General features: G+C 50.9%; 2 protein-coding genes across 2 annotated transcripts; one reads left to right on the forward strand and one right to left on the reverse strand.

Moving 5' to 3' along the window:
* Window positions 1-7,007: 7,007 nt before the first annotated feature.
* On the reverse strand, window positions 7,008-9,471 carry LOC140221678 (uncharacterized). The gene has a single exon (XM_072291409.1). It carries the CDS (start codon window positions 9,462-9,464, stop codon window positions 7,008-7,010), a length of 2,457 nt encoding a protein of 818 aa, XP_072147510.1. The 5' UTR covers window positions 9,465-9,471.
* Window positions 9,472-11,412: 1,941 nt separating this feature from the next.
* On the forward strand, window positions 11,413-16,522 carry LOC117845568 (uncharacterized). The gene is made up of 7 exons (XM_072291101.1): window positions 11,413-13,897; window positions 14,027-14,131; window positions 14,210-14,344; window positions 14,434-14,643; window positions 14,723-14,848; window positions 14,914-15,020; window positions 15,638-16,522. The coding sequence occupies exons 1-7, from the start codon at window positions 13,825-13,827 to the stop codon at window positions 16,274-16,276; spliced, it is 1,395 nt and encodes a 464-aa protein (XP_072147202.1). The 5' UTR covers window positions 11,413-13,824; the 3' UTR covers window positions 16,277-16,522.
* The last annotated feature ends 3,186 nt before the right edge of the window (window positions 16,523-19,708 follow it).

Genomic DNA, 19,708 nt, shown 5'->3' on the forward strand with positions numbered 1-19,708 from the left:
TCCATACCAAGGAATATACCACCAAGATCCGGGACGACCCCGTCTGGCAAAATCGAGCGGATGGGCTTGTCCCACTTCAACGTCGTCCCCTGCCGTCTGACGCGAGGGAGCAATGGCGAGCGTGAAGTCGTCGCCTGCCATCTGACGCGCCCTCCATGGCCGGCGGGAGCCAGCTCCACGGCCCTCCGCGGCGGAGCCGGCTTGGGGAGGCGCGGGGAGGATTCGCCGGCAGGGAGAGTGTGGCGGATCCACTTCGGATCTACTTGGTTAAACATGATTTAGCCGCCTGATACGCGACGCTCATGCCTAAGCCGAGTAAACACGAAGTGCCGTCGGATTTCCTCCGATTTAACCACTTGAACATGACCATTTTAGCAGACCCACGCGAAGGTGAGCGGTTCCAGAGAATACAACAAGTCCACCGAGTTAACAACTTAACCACTTATTTTGGTTAGAAAATAAACATCAGAGTTTTACAAGGTTTTCAAGAAGACAACAGAAGGTAAAACCACTAGCGGAAGCAAAACGTCGGGGTTGGACGTCCCTAGTGAGGCCAGCCGGGACATCACTGATCCCTCTCCTCGCCGTCCGAGGAGGGATCCCACTCGACCGTCCAACCCGGAAGGAGCTGGGGCGGCCAAGTGCCAGCGGGAGAAGGGTCGGGAGCAGCAACTTCACCTGAAAAACGGGAGCCACAACAAGGCTGAGCTACTAAGCTCAACAAGACTTAACCGACAGGAGTAAAGCTACTCCACACTTCTAGACATGCAAGGCTTTTTGGCAGAGGGGTTTGTTTGCCAAAAGCACTAAATAGAACCTTAGTTTCAAGTTTTAGCTCAGGTTCTAAGTTCATTATCCGGTCTAGGTGTTGCAACTATGCTAAACAATCATAGAACCAACCAAGGTATGTATATATATCGACAAAACCATGTCATCATCAGATTCCTCATTTACTCAGGGTGACATAGCGATCAAGCAGTCTCAAACTGTGAGAGGCAGACGAATCGATTCGAGTTCTTTAACCATGCATGGTGAACCTAACCTCACGACATCCGCGCACCCGGAGGTCGCTTCCTGTGTCGGCCTTCCCCATCAATCCCCTAACCCGTGTCGGGCCTATTTCCTTTGGTGCAAGGTTCCAAAGACCCGGCCTCTGCCGTTCTGTGACCACGCATGCCACCACGTGCGACATCTAGCAGGAGAAACTCCATTCCAAGAACAATGGGGCGACCGCTCACGTTTAGGTTCAATCCGGTACTAGGCTTCCTCATACCATACTAAGTATGAGGTTAGTACTTTCAAACACTTGATCACGAACACCACCACTGTCGGGCCTTAGTCAAGTTTCATAGATAGACGGGGCGATCAACCGACCACCAAAGAGTTACCCAACCTTGCCCCGTCCATCGTCCTTACAGTTGTAACAGAAGGGTAGACAACCAACTCCTACAACTCGCGAGTGACAGGAAATCACTCGACTTTTACCGCTTCCTATTTAAGCAAGCAGCTACTCGGTCCAACAGCTAGTGTTCAGATCAGGGGAGCTACGATATGCATCTAGGGTTCCAAACAACTCCTATACGTAAATGCACAAGCATGTTAGAGAAGGCATGCGCAAGTTTGGTAAAACAACACAGGGTTTTCATGCAACCGGGGCTTGCCTTCGAGCAAGGAGGAAGAGAACTGCTCGACTTCTGGGGCGGCTTCGGCTTCAGAGGGCAGGAGCTCAGCTACACCGTCGTCTTCTGGCGCCGGGTGCAGCTCGTAGAAGCCGTCGGCGAGAAGCAGCTCTACACGAATGCAATGCATTAGTTAGCATAGATGGTTATTTCAATAGCAACACTTGCAAGTCTGAGCCCAGAAACTCGCGACAAAAAGCAGGAGGATGGGAAGGTTCAAGGGAGCTGGTGGAGATCAAGAGGTAAGGGTCCGAGGAAAGGAACTCATGATCTGACCCTTAAACTAGAGGGTTGGTGTGCTAGGGATCCTCAGACTCAACGCTGAAGGGTTCCCAAGTTTTACACATACACCCTTGGTTTGAAGAAAAAGGTTACAGCCGAGCCCTCGGGCGAGGCGGAGAAGGGTCGGCGGAACAGACAGGGTCGGGCGAGACGGAACTAGGGTCGGGCGGATAAGAGGGGTCGGGCGAAGCGGACAGGGGTGGGACGAGGAGGACCAGGGGTCGGCAGCTTACCTTCTTCCTACAAGGAAAACTTGGGGTCGGGAAGAAACAGGTTTGGGCGGAGGGGTTAAGGCTTTGAACAACGGCTGAGTCCGGCAGTACTCCGGCAGCGGCGGTGCTTCTTGTGGATCACAAGTGAGCTCTTACGCAGCACGGAGGAGCAAGCGGCTGGATGGCTTGGGGAAAATGGAGTGGAGTGGAGAGGAGAGTTCCTCAGGAACTTAGTGGAGTGGCGCTGGGAGCTCGAGCAGGGAGCAAGAGAAATGGCGGAAAGGCAGCGATGGCGAAGGGAACTCCGGCGGGGTTCGCGCATTCCCTTTTATAGCGGCTGGGAAGGGAGAAGGGAAGCGGCGCGGGAGTGAGAAGCAGAGCGGCGCGAAGGCCAGGAAAGAAGCAATGGAGTGCTCTGCCTGGGCGGCGATTGAGCGACGAGGGCGGTGGAGCAGGACTTCGGGGATGACGCCAGCGGTCATTGGGCTCTGGCGTCAGGGCGGCGCAGGAGCGGGTATGCCGGTGGTTGAGATTTGGTGGAGGCGGGCGTCGTCGTGCGGTAGAGTTGATGGAAGTGACCAGGTTAACGGCGCTAGAATCGAGGGTGCATAGGTGAGAAGACAGGCAGCCGCGGGCGCGCGGGCGAGCGCGGAGCAACAGATTGTCGGGCGGCTTCTGACAGGGCGGGGAAAGGAGCTGTCGCTGCTATGGCCAGGGTTGGCGGAGGAGGAATCGTCGGGTAGCGAAGACCTGGCGGCGCGACTGTGCCGAAGTGACGGAAAAGACGGGCGACATCGGGCTCTGCGGCCGGGATCTGGCGATGTGATGATGGGCGCGGGAGGCGAGGCGTTGCAGAAAGGTTGCAGAGGGGCTTCCGCTGCAATTGGGGAAGGGGGCGCGAGAATCCATTCGGTCGCGGGCCAGAGACGAGGCGGAGCGGCGGGCGTCGGAGAAGTTGAGCCACGCGGCGGGGAAATGCTGAAGCGGGCATGCAACTCGAGTGCGCCTGTCGCGAAAGATCTGGGGGAAAAAGATCTCGTGGGTCCACCGGTCAGATAGAACGGACGTTTTGGGAAAGACTTAGAAGGATCCGACAGTGAGTTCGGGTTGGCGGGGTCGGAACTGGAGACAAGCGGGGAGGGGTCGGGTCTGAGGGGTCGGGACCGTTCGGGAGGTTGAACACTTAGGCTTGGAAAGCTAAGACAGGTGATCAGGGGCTCGGATTAAGATTAACTTGGAAGATTTGGGGCCGGTCGTCACAGAGAGCCAACCTGGGGTGGCGCGTGGAGGGCGCTGGTGGTGAGGGAGCCGGTCGTGGGGGTGGCACGGGGAGGGTCGGCGGCAAGGGAGCTCTGGGGATGGGGAGGAGAAGATGAGCGGATCGTGGCCGGCGTGAGATGAAGTCAGATAAAAAAAAGGAAGAAACACGCAGGAGAATGACAGGTGGGCCCACCAATTATTATATGTAACGGTGTTAAAATCGCCATCCATTCCATTTTCTTGATCTCTTGTACCAAACAATGAAACGGGACCGTCCCATCCTACTTCAACCAAACACTAGATGGAACCGTCCCGTCCCACAAAACTGGGACTGGACCGTCTCGTCCTACATTGTCTCCCATCCAAACACATGCTAATATTACTTCGATGTTTTGCTTTTATCAATTTTTCCATCTTTAAATTGGTTTACAAGAACTATTTTACTTTGTTTGTGTGTGTTTAATTCAGAACATACAGCATGATTCATCAAGAATCTGTATTGACACACGGGCACTCAACGCTAACATCTATATATAGCAACAAAAATTTGGCGTTTAGAGGCCCCCATGTCGCCTCCTGCTCGGGGTGACTCGGGCAGCGATGGCAAACCCTTGTTGCCGCCGTCGCCACCTACTTCCTCCCTCCCCTCGCCGCCACCGGAGGGCACTGCCGAAAGCTCGAGTGGCTCCTAGGAGGGTGGCGGTGGGGTTCTTCGCACCCGGTCTTGGCCGCAGGAGCCGTTCCTAAGCGGGGGACGATGGTCGCACCCCGCGGCGGTGGAGGCCGAGTGGCCACGGATCCGGCACGGCGCCTGCCGGATTCGGTGGCTGCGCAACCCAGGGAGGGCACCTAGGCGACGGGAGTGTCGGTGCGTGGAGATGGCGAGCATGAGCGCCTGTGCGCCCAGGGAGGGTCGGCGTTGAGTGCGACCGCCGTGACACGGGCATGGGCGTCGGCGCTGGCGCCGGAGTGAGGTGGAGCAGCAGCGAGTCGAGTGGATGGCAACGGCGCTGGGGGCGCCGCTTGGAGAAGTGGGCCGCGCGTCGGTGGCCGGGAGTTGAATTGGACCCGACCAGATCTGGGGCCGGCGACGCGATGGTGCGGTGCAGGTTGATGGGGGCGGCGTGTATGCCGGTCGGCGGGCACGACGGCGGCGCGATGATGGAGCGGCTGGGTCCGAGCGGATCTGGGCCTGCTCGGTGCCGCGCGGCATTGGCCACGTGTGGCCCGGCGCGTGCACGAGGCTTTAGCTCGACACAACAGTCAGCAGCGGAGGGGCGAGGAGGTGCCCCTAGGTCGGATCCGCTGATAGGAGATGGTTGGCGACGGAGGAGGCGAGGTGGCCGATGGCGGCTGTGAAGCCCACAGAGGGCAGTGATGCAGAGGTGGTGCTCTGCGTTGCGAACGCAGGTCTGCAGTTTTGCAACGCCGCCGTGGTGGTGGGGCCTGAGGGTGCATGTATGCTCGTGGCACCATGGTGGTGATGCGTGATGTGCCGGGTCACCCTTCTGGCGCAAACGTCGCGGAGGTGACGGGGAGCGAGAAGCTACTACAAGTGATGCCCGAGCAAGTCGTGGGACGTCGGGAGGCACGCGGTCACTGGGAGGAACGTGGCTAGGGGGAGCGCGCAGCCAGGAGAGAACGCGGCGGCCGGAAGGAGTGCGGTGGCCGGGAGGAGCATGGCTAGTGGACGCGCGGCGTCAACAGGGATGTGCGGGCAGTGGAACAGCCAGAGGAGGAGAGGTGAAGGAGGTGCCAGAGTAGGAGTTGTGGAGAGGCGTGGCAGATGGTCTGTGGAGTGCGGAGGTGGAGGTATGGCGGCGGGTCGTGTGGAGGTGCGGCGGTGGCGCTGGCCTGGCTAAGCGGCCGTGGTTGTGGTCTGCGAGTGCCAAGCTGAGAGTGTGCAATGACGAATTGGGATGCTCCGAGAGAAAGCCCTCGCCGACTTTCGTGCTAGTGCAGATGACGGTGGCGTCCTAGGGCGTCATTTTCCCTGTTGGAGGCATCATGTTGGAGCTACAATCCTCCTACACGGGGTTCCTCCTAGTGAAAACCCTGTCTAAATCCTGGACGAGCGACGACGGCGCCACTGGCATCGTGCCCTCCTTGGAGCCATCATCTCTGGAGACCCAACTCGGCTTGGCATCGCGGATCCACTGGTCATAGGCGGCAATAGCTGATGGCGGCAATCCCATTGTGTGGCAAGCTCGAAGGGGGTTGCCGAGCTCACGTGGTAGCAATCACAGTCATGGTGACGGCCAGGGGTTGGTGTACAGTTGTCGGTTGGCTGCTTGCAATGGATCACGGCGGCTAGCATTGCTTGGCAAAGGTCATTGCGCCGTGGGACTGTGTCTTAGGATGGCGTTTGCGGCAACGATATCATGGGATGACTTAGCTTGCAGCGGACCGCGGCGGATTTCTCAGCTCGGCTTGGCCATCCGGTGCGGTACATCATCAGAAGACGGTGCAAGCGACAGACTTGGCTCGCTGAAGTGGCGGTGAAGGCTATGCGCACGGGTGAAGCAATGAGGAGAGGCCAACCTGTGGCGGCAGCTCGGCTATTCGATGGTGATCTGGGGAAGCGGGGCAATATTGCGCACCACACCGACAACGACAAAAGAAACGGATCCGTGACATGGAGTACCGGGGCGGGCGTGGCGAGGTCCCCGCGTGAGAACGAGATGGAGTCCACCGACGGATGTGGTGAGGCCCCCGCGCAATGTGTACCGTGGTGGCGGCTGCGAGGCAGCCTGCGAGAGGTCCGGATTCGGTGATATCACTCTATCAGGTGGAGTGTGGTGTCTGCAGCGGCATTTTGGTGGAGGGTCCCGCATGGCGGCGGCCTCCTCGGTGGGGTGCAGTGTGCTTCCGTCAGGTTCCCTGTCGACGCAGGGCCACTCATGGAGGTTTCAGTGGCTACATGAGGGTGATGGTTGGTGGTGCCGCTGGGGAGAGTGGAGTGGGGAGGCCGTATTTGAGTTGAGTGGTGACCCGGGTTGATGTCCCAATCCAACCGGGTGAGTCTTTTGTTGTTTTTTTTCTTTTCTTTTCCTTTCCTGGCTATGGCCTCCCAAGGTTGTAGTCTTATATTTTTCTACTATATCAATGAAACACGCACTATCTTATGCATAGTTCTTTCAAGAAAAAAAATATATAGCAACATATGGTTTCAAATGTTTCCCAGAATAGATCCATTTCGTTATCCACACTAGCAGTACGACGGCAGACATATTTCAGTTACATACATATTAGAAGGACACCACATTTCTTCTTTTTTCCCCTTAAAACAAGAATAGCAACAAGTACCAGCAGACTGGATGTTATACGCGTGACTATATGGTTGAATACTCGAATCAACACACATAATTCGCCAGAATGTTTAAATGAAAATAGTAAACAGCTGAAGTCAGTACAGCAGCGGAATTCCAAACACATATATGCCTACATAGCTGCCTACTACATGAATTGGTACTATACAACAAACAATACATCAGAAAATGCCTACGTTAGTATTACGCTTCAAGGTGAAGGGCTGAAAAGGATTAACAACCCTTGACCACCAAGCCGTAAGTTATCAGCGCAGCCATTTAGTCTCGTGCATACGGGGATAGCTGACCAGACTTTCCTCGTATAGCATGGGAACAAGAGGTATAGCTGGCTTCTCGCATGGAGCTCCATGAGAAGAAGCAGCTCCTGTCATTTTCTTTGGAAGCAAGATCTCATCTGCGTCGTACAACTCCTCGATAGTCTCATTCACTGGATCATAGAATCCCATCTTCCTCCCGGTGCTCAGCAAGATCCTGCCATCCTTTGGATCAACTGCCAGCGGCATAACCACATCCGCAACAAGGGAATAATCAGGTGATGCTTTCAAGCATACCACATATGCTATATCCCACTCGTCATGCTCCATCTTCCATATCACCAATTCATTTGCCATCAGGTCTGCAAGGACAACACACAGCTTTCCCACGAGCTCTACCACAAACAAATGCCATGTGCTTTGGCTGCTCCAGTTTGCAACATTAATGTCCGGTGGGCAAGAGATGACATCAAACACGTCAGTGGCGATGTCGAAGGACACGATGGCATACTCGCTACTCGGGCCCAACAAAGGGTCGCTCATCCAGTATAACACCCCGGCCACATAAGCCGGTGGCATGTTGTTCACGGGGAGGGGTGGGACCAGGCCCTCTTGGTATCCAGACCCAGGCCTACAATGCCATACTGAGCAAGACAAGATATACTCGCGGGATATGAAGTTCTTGAATTCGTACAGCATTATCACAGCAACATGCTCCTGCTTTCGTGGATTGAACCCCAAGCCAACACTCTTATTACCTATCGTGAAAGCATGATCCTGCATTATCCAACCATCAGTAGGTGTCTCCCATGGTGGACATGGAAGTGACCCTGGATAGGAATTGGTGCTCCAGTAACCCGTGCAAGGGTTGTAGAGGTAGTCCCTTTCGCCCGTGATTAGCAAGTTCAGGCCATGGCAAGGCTTGGAACAAACCACCTTTGAGTCCAGCCGTGTGCCTTTATTAGCAGCCTCTGACTGCCATTTTTCCAAGGGGGCAAAATGGAAGAACTTTCTTCTTCCACAACCCTTGCTCACCATCTTGATCTTTATCCTCTTCTCCATGCTCTTATGAGCAAAGTAGGACTGGATAAAGCGCTTATCCTCGATGAATCTGCGCCATTGTTTGGACACACGCTTGAACTGTACAATGGATCTAGCAGGGAGACGGAGCAGGATCTCCTTAGTCGCCTTGGCCAGAGGAGATGAAAAAGATATCTCCTCATGGGTTTTGTGGACAGGAGCAAGAGTTTCTCTAAATAAACAGATACGTATTGCAGTGCGACCGCTTGTATAACTTACTCCTGTGTCTGCAACTGAGAGGATGGTTTTTACATTCTTTGACAAGGCATCATAGGAGTGAACAGTGTCAGTGTGACCAGATGTTGCCATAATTATTTTCTTCGTCACTGATCTGCCATCACCAACAGCACCAAGGACTCTGATAACCTGTTGGTCAACCAAATTTCTTCCGGCGTAATGTGACAGATCAATGTGAGTGTCCAACGACCAAACACCGGAGTTGTAGTCCTGCAGCTTCCAAATCTCCAGTGCGCTACTGCAATCAGGTGATCCATGGCGAAGGTCTCTGACCATGCACAAGCAGCCGTCAAGCTCCACCAAGTGCGCTCCTGATGTGCCGCACGGTGGTGACTGAACCCACCCAAAGGTCTCCTCGGTGACTGAATACGTGATGATTGAAGCTGCTAGATCAATGACTGAACACGAGCCGCCGCCGATCAGCCAGTGGAGCGAACCATTCGCGAGCACTGGCGGGAGATTCCACGTAAAAGCACATAGAATGGCGCGATAAGCAGTGGTGGAGAAGCTTGAAGGGATTCTCCCTGCGGCGGGCCTCCAGGTATCCCCATATTTGCCGCCAAGAGTGTAGACTTCACACGACACGTCTGGATCCTTGGGCTTCCTGAGCAATCTCATAACCTTGTACTCTTTCGCCCGGGCATCGAACCCAAGGCCAGCGCTGGAGTACAGCTCTTTCTGACAGGGCGGCAGCCGCGTGACCGCCCTGGTGGCCGCGTTGACGACGTAGTACGCCGGCGCCACCGCGTCGTGCAGCAGGATGAGGCCACGGCACTGCGCGGCCACGCCGCCCACGAAGTCGCCCCTCAAGTCGTCGAGGGTGAGCATCAGCTTCGCGCCGCCGGGGCATGGCGGCGAGCAGGAGTACACCACCGTGGCGTCGCACGCCGCGGTAGCGGGCGCGATGAGCAGCAGCTTGGGGTAACGCGCCGAAGCCGCAGGGGCGCCGGACTCGGTCTGAGTCTCCCTCGCCATGTGGAGGGTGCAGAATTCGTCTGAGCAAAGGGTTGCGGCCCAGGCGCGGCACACGGCGCGGAACCGGAGGATGGACTTGACCGGCAGCCGCAGCAACACCTCCGTCATGATCTCGTCCGGCAGCTCCGGCCCGGTGATGGGTGACTCGGTCTTCATCCTCTTAGTGGCTCTCATCAGCATACCGGCCCCAAATCGAAGCGCTGGACCGGATCAGCAATCCGGGCTGGACGAACGGTACAAGAAATTTGGATGTTGGGTGGTGCTAGGCGTTGGGACCCGGGTGGAGTTATATAAATAGCGCCTGTAGGTTTACATACCCGAATCGGAAGAGGATCCTGAAACCGCAATGGAAGAGGAGACCGGGGGGTTCCGAATCTGACCAGGCACTGCCTGCGTCTCCTCCTTCCTCCGCGGCTTGTCCAGCAGTCCTCACCCCCATCTGGCGACGCCGCGGTGTCGCTCGGCCAGTGCGTCGGGACTCGTCGGGCGGAAGAAAGGAGAAGGAAGAGGAGGCACGGGCCATGTTGGGCCAAGTCAGCACCATGAATTAGTTAGAGGAGAAAGGCCCACTAGCCCGGTCGATTGTGTCACTGATTATTGCGGCCCAAAAAACTGGGCGGGCCTAAACCCAGACCGAATAATAACTGAATTACCTTTAAAAAAAAGATGGTCGGCTCGAGCCCAAGCCTGGTCCGAATTGGGCCTGACTCGGGGTGTTTGTATACCAGGTGCTAAAGTTTAGCAGTGTCACATCGAATGTTCGGATGCTAATTAGGAGGATTAAACATAAGCTAATTATAAAACTAATTGCATAACCATGTGCTAATTCGTGAGACGAATCTATTAAGCCTAATTAATCCATCATTAGACAATGATTACTGTAGCACCACGTTGTCAAAATATGGATTAATTAGGTTTAATAGATTCGTCTCGCGAATTAGACTCCATCTGTGCAATTAGTTTTGTAATTAGACTATGTTTAATACTTCTAATTAGCATCCAAACATCCGATGTAACATGTGCTAAACTTTAGCAGCCTGCATCCAAACAGGCCCTTTGTTGGTCCGTGGAGTTAATGGGCGAGCTTGATGGTTCGAAAGAAACCCGGTTTTTTTCCAGCCCGGCTCGAGCCCAAGGTTTGCTCATGATTAATTTGAAGCAATGCTTTGTAGTATTCTATTGCTGGGAGCAATTTGCAATTGTTTTAACACACCATCATGCATATGCATGCTTGTACTAGCAAATGAAAGAAACTGATAATGGTCACAGTGATATTGTTGACCCTTGTTGCACTTTTGCAAGTCTTATTATTTCTGAGTTTAGTTTTGGCTTTTTCTTTATTTGAAATCTATGCCTTGTCTTGCACAGGTTAGGGAAGACCCAGTTACTCATATTCTGCGTCTCCACACAGGTTCATCCCCGTATCATATTTTGTCCAGTAGTACATAGGCCACTGAATTGTAGAAACATGCAGAATTTGAAGAAACGCAGAACTGCATAAGCATGAAAGAATTTGAAGAAACATCGAAGCTAACAGAATCATATCAAATAGTGAAGCAAAATTGAATATTTCTTTTTTGTTTCTATGTGCTACTATAACAATTTTCAGTTTTTTTTTTTACTTCATGGAGGTCCCCCTTCATATCCTTTAAAACATTTTCTAAACTTTATTCTTTCATGCTTGCAAAATGACCATATGATATTATTGCTATGATACTAGATGCCATTGTTTTACCTTAATTTGAGATGTTGTACACTTATCATATGTCACGGTGAGGCCCACACATCAGTGGCCGAATCCCTCCACAATACTTGAATACTGCAGAAGCCAGTGATTAGCCTGACATGTGGCAGTGGCACGGACAAGCCTACCCACCCACCGCGGCTCCGCGCGCGCTTTGCCGCGATGGCGCCCGCGCCGCCGCCCGATCAAACCGCTAGCCCTCCGCATACTCGCTTACCTCTTGGGGCCCCGCCTCACGGGCGCCGTGTCGCTGGATGCGCCTCCCGCTCCGGTTCCCCGGGGCCCCGGCCTCAATTGCCGCCCCGAGCCCCCGACCGCGCTGACCCACCTCCCCGCTCCTCACCTTCGGCGTGGTGTCGCTAACTCTAGACACCAGTGCGGACCCGCCGCTCAGCGCCTCCTGGTTCCTCGGCGACGACGAGCTCGACCGCGGCGTCACGGCCGTTGCCGCCAGCTTCCCCAACCTCCGCCGCCTCTCGGTCCCCCGCCACCGCGGAGTCTGGCGGGCTTATCCCTGGCGGATGCCTGGCGTCGCAAGAGCATCAGCTCCACCGGTACACCGATCTCGGCTTCCGACTTCATGCGCCTCCAGATTCTCTGCACTGTTGCGACGTCCCCGCCCTCAACGGCAACTGCAACTGCCAGGGAGGTTCTTATGCATCCCTGGTTCCGAGATTGGTCAGATTGTAGCGGATTGCGAGGGAGGTTCTTATGCATCGCGGCTGCGGGCCGGTGCAATGCTATGCCTGACAGCTTGAGGAGCTCAGATCGCCATCGCCCGATCAAAGGGAAGGTGCTCAACTATTCAACAGGCACAGTCCATCGAAGAAGCTGGTGTAAATTCTTCGATTTCAGCCCAAAGTCAGCCACATTTCTTGGTTCTCAAAAGTCAAAAGGGCAAACTCTGGTGCCCTTGGTCTTCAAAGTCTGGTTCCCCTTATTCAACTTCAGTGTGCAGACAAGAGGGCACATCATAATTTCTTCAGTGATCAGAATTCGGTAATTTGAAGCACAATTGCTAGTCCAGAGATTATAACAAGCTGAGATTTCCCTGAGTACCCTTAAAAGAGTGAATTTTTTCCGTCAAGTGCTGAGTTCTGATTGATTGATTCTGAAGAGAGCCATTGGTAAAAATTGCTCAAACTTGCTGGTGTCTCTGACTGAACTAAGCTGCTGCTCTAGAAATGCAGGCCGAGGTGTGTGTTTCATCCGCTGCAGAGTTGGGCCAACTTGTCACATATTCTGGCCCAACAACCGGATAGCCCAGGCAGGCCTTGCAATCGTTCATCCAAAACATATAAAGCCCGCAGACATCCTGCCAATTTCTTCCCATCGTCCGCGCTCTCCAACTACCAGGACAACGGAAAGCTTCGGAAAGAAGAGCAGAAGAAGAAACCAAAAACATGGCCGCCGTCCGGGGCGGCTTCTCCTCCGGTGGCAGCACCAACACGCGCCGCGCCGGCCACCTCCTCCCGCTCCCCTGCAACAGAGAGCCCGCCGCCGCGTCTTGCGCCTCGTCGGGCTCCTCCCCGGCCCGCTCCAAGGCCACGCGGGCTGCCACCTGCTACGGCACCGACGCCAAGCTGAAGCCCGAGGTTGAGGCCTCCGCGGGGAACAACACGAAGATGCTGCTCGCAATTTCCGCCACGGGCGGAAGCAGCCCGCGCTACGGAAGCCGCCCGCCCCCCTCCGACAGAGCCGGATCGCTCACCCACCACAGCCCCGCCTCGCCTTCCTCGTGCATCCGCGGCGGCGGCGGCTACCGCCAGACGCACGGAGGCGAGGACGCCTCCTCATCCGTCACGCGGAGACTGGTCAGTTTTCATGTTCTCTTGGTGTCATTTTGCGTTGTTCCAGACAGTTTCTTGCTGGAGACGAGTTAGTTCCGATGTTTCTTGGTTCTTGGCATGCTTTTCATCCCAATTCCTCGAGACGGAATTGGTTTCGATGTTTCTTGGTTCTTGGCCTGCCTTTTTATCTCAATTCCTTTCTTGGTAGTTCGCGGTTCTTGAATGCTTTTGGAATACGCCAATACATCGTGTCAGCTTTTCTTTTCTGGAGCAGAGGAGATTGCAGAGGAGATTTCTTGGATGGGCTCAGTCGATCTCCATTACTTTCTTAATAGTTTGCGGTTCTAGAATGCTGTTCGAATATGCCGAAAATATTACGTTAATTCTTCTTTTCTGGAGTAGAGACGGTTTCTTGGGCCTTAATTCTTTTCTTATTGTTTGATTGACGTTCTGAATGCTGCTGGATAATTATTTTCTGGATTAGTGGTATTTTCTTGGATGGAAGCACTCACTTTCTTTCATGAATTGCAGGAACAGACGGCTCTATTGCTTAGTGTTATCTTTCTTTTCCCTGCATATATTCTTCATCAGCTAATAATTCTGGAGTATTAAAATTGTTTGGAATCCACATGCTAGTTAACTGACATGTAAAGAATCTTGCACTTTGGACGATTTGGGCTTATTCTCACATTTCTGTTCGTCAATTCTGGAAGGCCAAAAATAAGAGAAATATTTTCTCAATCATTATCATATTATTACTATCTTCATTTATTTGTTAACTTCTTCATCATCTATCCAAAGTTGGATTACTTAGCATCTGGTTCCATTCAATTGTTTCATGCAGCTCCTGGTTTTGTATGCACTTTTTTATTTTCTCCGTCCATTTGATCTTTCATAGCCCACAGTTAATCGGAAATAAATCGATCCAAATCTTCTACTGCAGGAAAAAGGGCAAGGGAGGTTGCCAACCAGAGCAGATTTCATGAAGCCGTCTTCTACACTGCGAACCATCAGATTGCAGACAACCAGGCATCCTTCTCTGCTGGATAGGAGAGGTATGTTCTCGTTTGTCTTCTCCATTCATAGATCAGCGGCAATTATTTCTTGCAACTCCAGCTAGATTGATGCGTGGAGCTCTCACCTAGTCACCTCTCATAAGTTTCGTCAATATATGGGTGCAATAGGTTCTGTCAATGACTTGAGATTTCCTAAGGCGAGAGGAAAGGAGAATGAGGTTTGTGATAAGAACAACTGGCAGACTGATACTGTGTCATCTTGTCTATCATCAGGTTTGGCCTGAAGCCCCCTGGGTTTATCAGTTCTTCAGCGTAATATGATATTTAGGACAATCATTTTTTTGTTTTCAGCTCGTGATCAGAATTTTGAGTCCGATGGTGCCTTTAAAGGTAGCAATCACAGTGCGATGTCCATGAAACCTTCTGCTATGCTGCAAAACATCAGAATACAGACACCTAGGCACCGTTGTCTGCTGGATAGGAGAGGTAGATCTTTTTTCTTGTCTCCTCTGTTCATAGACCAACTGCACATTTTTCTTGCAATTCATGTCAGTAAATCAATTTCAAATATGCAGTTGAGGGGGGCAATCAGGTGCCTCCAAGATCCATCCACAAGGCTGTACCAGCTAGATTGATGCACCAAGGCCCCTCACATAATTGCCATCAACATGTGTATGTAATAGATCCTATCAATGACAGCATAGTTCCTGAAGTCAGTGAAGAGGAGGATGAAGTCAATGAACAGGACTGGCAGACTGATACCGCGCCGACTCATATATCCTCAGGTATTGGCCTGAATCTATTGAAGTTCATCAGATATTCAGTAATAAAATCTTAAAAGTCGGATTATCATGTTTGTTGCAGCTTGTGATGAGTCCGATGGTGCCTTTGAGGGTAGGAAGCATAGTGCGCATTTAGTGAAGCCTTCTGCTATGCCACGAAACATCAGACTGCAGATACCCAGGCACCCTTCTCTGCTGAGCAGGAGAGGTAGTTTTTTTTTTTTTTTTTTGCTTTTCCAATGCCTGTTCAATAAATCAATTTCAAATATGCAGTTGACAGAATCAATCAAGTACCTTTTATGTGTGGAGGTTGCTCCTCAGACAATAACCATCAACATGTGGATGCATTAGATACTATCGATGAATGGAGATTGCACAAGGTCAGTGATAGCATCTTGCATTCCATGGTGCATACATTTCTTCTGTTAGAAGTGCAAATTTGTATGCGTTCCATGGTGCATACATTTTATCTCAGAATTTTTCCAGTCAGTGGAAATTGTTATGCGTATGGAATGCTAACAATTCCTGATTACCTTTCAGTTAAACTCCTTTTCTAGAAACTAGCAGTGACTGTGCTTTAGTTCTGCTATTACTTTTAGAGATTGTGTTTCATTATGTCTACTGTTCCTTTACTATCCTAATAATGGATTTTTATTTACAATCTACCCGTCTTAAATCTTGGCATCAAAACAATATCTAAAATTAATTACCTATCAGTTATGCTAAATATCTTTATATTTATTTAATTCGATTATATTTGTTAATATTGTTGTTAGTTTCTATAATAATTCATGTCCAAATATTAGAGGGCCTTTGTTCCTATAACCTTCGGTGCACACACAACACGCTGTAATCTAGGAATATATACGCCGATGTTCACGTTTGATCCCTTTTTCTAGCAAATTAGGATTTCTTCAGTATTGTACCAACCTGTAGTAAGATTTCCACTTGGCAGTCCATATTCAAAAAATAACATTATATTTTTTTGTTTTCTTAGGGTTGTGTTGTGACCACCAAATGTATTGGGCAATCCTCTTCCACCGCATCAAACAGTAGCAAGTTTGCTCCATTGTCCTTGGGAAAAGTTAAAGACAAAGCGGCCATTGTCCGTTCAGCTTCAGCTCACAAATCAGGTGGCACTGTGGGTGCCAGGAAGAAAGAAGCTTATATTACCACTTTGGGCACCGGAGGTGGGTACGGGGACCCTCACCCTCCACCATTCTACAAGTGCGAGGCGTGTCACAAGGGGACGGCCTTCTACAGGCTCAAGTGCTGCCGTCTGGTGGTATGTGAGCGCTGTGGCTGTGCTTGTGAACCAGCAGAAGCTGTGGAAGACGAGAAGCTGCAGTCCCGGAGAGGCAAGGTGCAGGCTGGCAAAGAGAGACTGCCCAAGGTGAAGCTTGAAGGTTCAGATCTTTTCCTCTGGCAGCCGTGTTCGTTCCCTGCGGGGCTCATGTTGTGTGTGGCGAAACGGACTGGGAATTACCTGCAGTATTACTTTGCACCGGTTGACGATCTTATGAACCCGAAAGTCAAAGGGATAAAGGCAACTGTCTACACCTTCCGTCAGCATGGACGCAATGCTAGATCTCTGTCAGTAAGAGATGAGCTCCTTACGCGCGAGCAGTTGCGCTAGCAAACATGTATCTTCTCCTTTCTGTGCATTCGTTGTATGGTAGTATGGTACAGACCTTAACAGAATGTTAGAACGAAGAAAGTGCAGTGTCCAGGTGAACTATCTGCAGATAGAACAGTAGATGCTCTGTTTGTTTCCTCTGTGCTCTAGTTGGTTTGTAACCTAGCAACCTGTAAGGATGCTTGTAAACACAAACATTGATTGGCTTTTTTCAATATAAGCCGAGTAGATACCAGTTGACGCTGACGAGCTCATCGTTGGTTTATTGCTTTTTTAGATTGAGGGAAATGCAAATTGGTACTCCAAATTTAGACATTGTCATCGTAAAGAAAACATTGCCGTCTCCACTTCGTGACTGTTATTACTCCGTGCTTGATGATCGTCACGTTGCCCTCTTTTAGTGGACTACTGTAATTTTAGTCCTTGCATGCTTAGCGCTGCTAAATTTGCCTGTGACATGAAGGTCTTTCCTGCTACAAAGCATACTAAACTGCAATTCAAACAATGCAGATATGTTTCAACTAGAACCAGCTAGGAACTGATTTCGGCCTTCCAGATGCTTAGCAGTCGCAACGTGCATGAGTGCATCGCCGAGTTTAAAGCGCAAGACTTCAACCTTCAATCTATTTTCGCGCCTAATTTCAGTTTTCTGCAGCTTTATTACAAACTAAGAACAGCGCTTATCTTTTGTTTTGTTTAGTCCGTGTACTACTCTGGATCTAAATCTGCCTGTCAACATACCTCTGGAACTTCCCAAACTTTTTATCGTTCTTGAGAATTGCAGTACCCTCTGTCTACCCTGACAGCCGGGTCTCTGGCTGGCGCCCGCGTACTCCCGCTCCCACCAGCTCTGGGCGGCAAATCATTCTCCGACGCCGTGCCAACTGCGGATCTGTACCGCGGCCGTTTCCTGCAGTGCACCGTCTGCCAGTCGAAGATGTCAGCAGCAATGAATCGCAGGGCGACGCCAATTACTCCGGCATAACTCATAGTAGTTCGGATCGGAATGCTTTACAGTTACAGGAATACAGGGTCTTTCTGCTCTTCATTCCTCGAGCTTTCGGAAAGCAGGTTTTGTACCGCATGCATGAGGACGCTGTGATTCCGATCTGCATGGCAGTAAATTCAGGCCTGGGGAGGAACTCATCAGTTGAGGTAAACCAGCGCTGGTAGCTTCTCGTGTCCACTTCATTAAAAATCACCATGAAGAACGAACTAGGCATGCAGAGACAGAGAGAGAGAGTACACTGTGCGCATGGCATGGCTGTACACGAGGCTAGATTTGAGAGAAGGAATCATATTTCAGGGTGTTTGATCTTTAGTCCGGCCTAAAGTTTGTATCATATCGAATATTCGGAGATTAATTAGACGAACTAAATATGAACTAATTATAAAACTAATTACACATATGGAGGCTAATTCACGAGACGAATCTATTAAGCCTAATTAATCCATCATTAGCATATGTTTACTGTAACATCACATTGTCAAATCATGGACTAATTAGGTTTAATAGATTCGTCTCGCAAATTAGCCTCCATCTATGCAATTAGTTTTATAATTAATCTATATTTAATACTCTTAATTAGTATCTAAACATTCGACGTTACAGGAATTTTAGGAGGAACTAAAACCAAACAGGCCTCAGTTACTACGATAGCTAGTCATGGACGATCTCGACGATAAAGACAGTGGCATGTAAATGTAGCAATGTTACTGTGGATGAACAGGCACACGTGTAAAACCGTCAGGGGCTCCGGGTACATTCCGAGTTTCATGCACACTGTCTGTCGCACAGAATTCAATCCGGGTGAGATCTGAGTTTCTGACCAGTCCTCGCAGCTTCGTCACCTAACCACCCAACGGTGAAATACTGGATCCCCACAGCATGAGGTGGCCGGTAAATTCGCTTTCCTACAGTGCGTTCGCAACCAGGTCAGAATTCCAGCAGGGGCACGCAGTACGGTCTGTCATACGCCAGTGCTCGGCCAGTCTCGGCGGTTTTTATTGCAGATACAGCAGGAGTACTGCAGCACGATCAGGGATTCAGGACGCTAGCACACCAATGAATGCAGCCGTTGCTCTTGCGTGGTGGAAGAACAGTCGTGCGAGCGCGCTTTCAAACACTCCTCGTTACTTCACTTCAATTCCCAGCTCGATTCCACCATGGCCATGGTAGAGCCGCCGCCCGCCGACAATCTCTTCAGACTTAAAGAAACTACAGCAGTAGAAACTTAACACTCACATGCATTGTATGGTTCAGGGACTTCAGAGAATGTTAGGACGACGCTGGTGAAGAGTTGTGATTTGTGAATTGGGATCCAGCAGTACGCGAAACTGTGGTACCGCGACGGATTTTCAAGACGGCGTCGTTTCAGCTTTTAACATTCTACCCCACCGCTTTATGGATTTCACATGGCGTGCTAGTTTAACTTTGCCCATGGAGCGGCCCTGGTAGCACCATAAATGAAAAGGTGGGGGTAAATACTGTAAATGGACTGGAAGCAGGTGTATCTTTCTGGTAAGTTTCTGATGGTAGGTGTCGGTTGAATCGCCCCTGTTCTACCGAAATTGAATGGGTGACCAAACTCGGTCTACTTGCATGCGCGGTACATTGATTTTGGCGAGACAGCAAAGATGGTAGGAACGCCTCTGGCAGATGCGCTCTAGGAACTTTAATTTTGCCTGTACGTGAATCGATCTCGTTTTCCACCTTCACAACAGAATTGTTGGGCGGATCACGAATTGGTAAAAAGAAAAACCTGAATATTTTACAGACGAAAAACTCATGCTGAACATTTATCCGTCCATCGATTCAGTGATTGCTGAAAAACAACTTTGTAAATAGTGAACGAATTTTCACAACATTATGCAACTAATAATGAACTAATGGCAAATTTGGAGTTAACTAGCGACCGTTCTTCTCCTAATTTCACAAACTTTTCTTACAGCATGCTCTATTTTATGGAACGAGTACGAAAAATCGTATGCTTCATCAGTAGAACGAATTAATCTACCAGATTGGTTTTAGCATGCATTAACCCCTTCTTAAATAACTGAGAAAGGTCTCTTTCACTGACGCCAAACAGCACAAACGACGAAAGATTTAAACAGATTTTCGATCGTACTCCTACGAGTGTTAATATCAGCAATTAGCAACTCGTATCCAAATCATAAGATCACTCTGGCAGTGCAACCCATTCTTATTGGTTGTAGAACAAAAAGCTTCTGTGTCCTATCCTGCAACCACACAGACTGGCACGGGCTCCTGCTGGGCTAGCTGTTGGGGCACATGATCCAAGGCAGCCACACAACCACCTCGCATGTGTGCATTTGCTAGGGGTGGCCAGTGAGAGCTGTGTCCTTCCGCTTGGTGCAATGCAAGATGGCGATCGAGGACGTCCTCTTCCTCTATAAATCACGCGATCGCCA

The sequence above is a fragment of the Setaria viridis genome, chromosome 1, assembly GCF_005286985.2.
Source record: "Setaria viridis chromosome 1, Setaria_viridis_v4.0, whole genome shotgun sequence".
Taxonomy (NCBI): domain Eukaryota; kingdom Viridiplantae; phylum Streptophyta; class Magnoliopsida; order Poales; family Poaceae; genus Setaria; species Setaria viridis.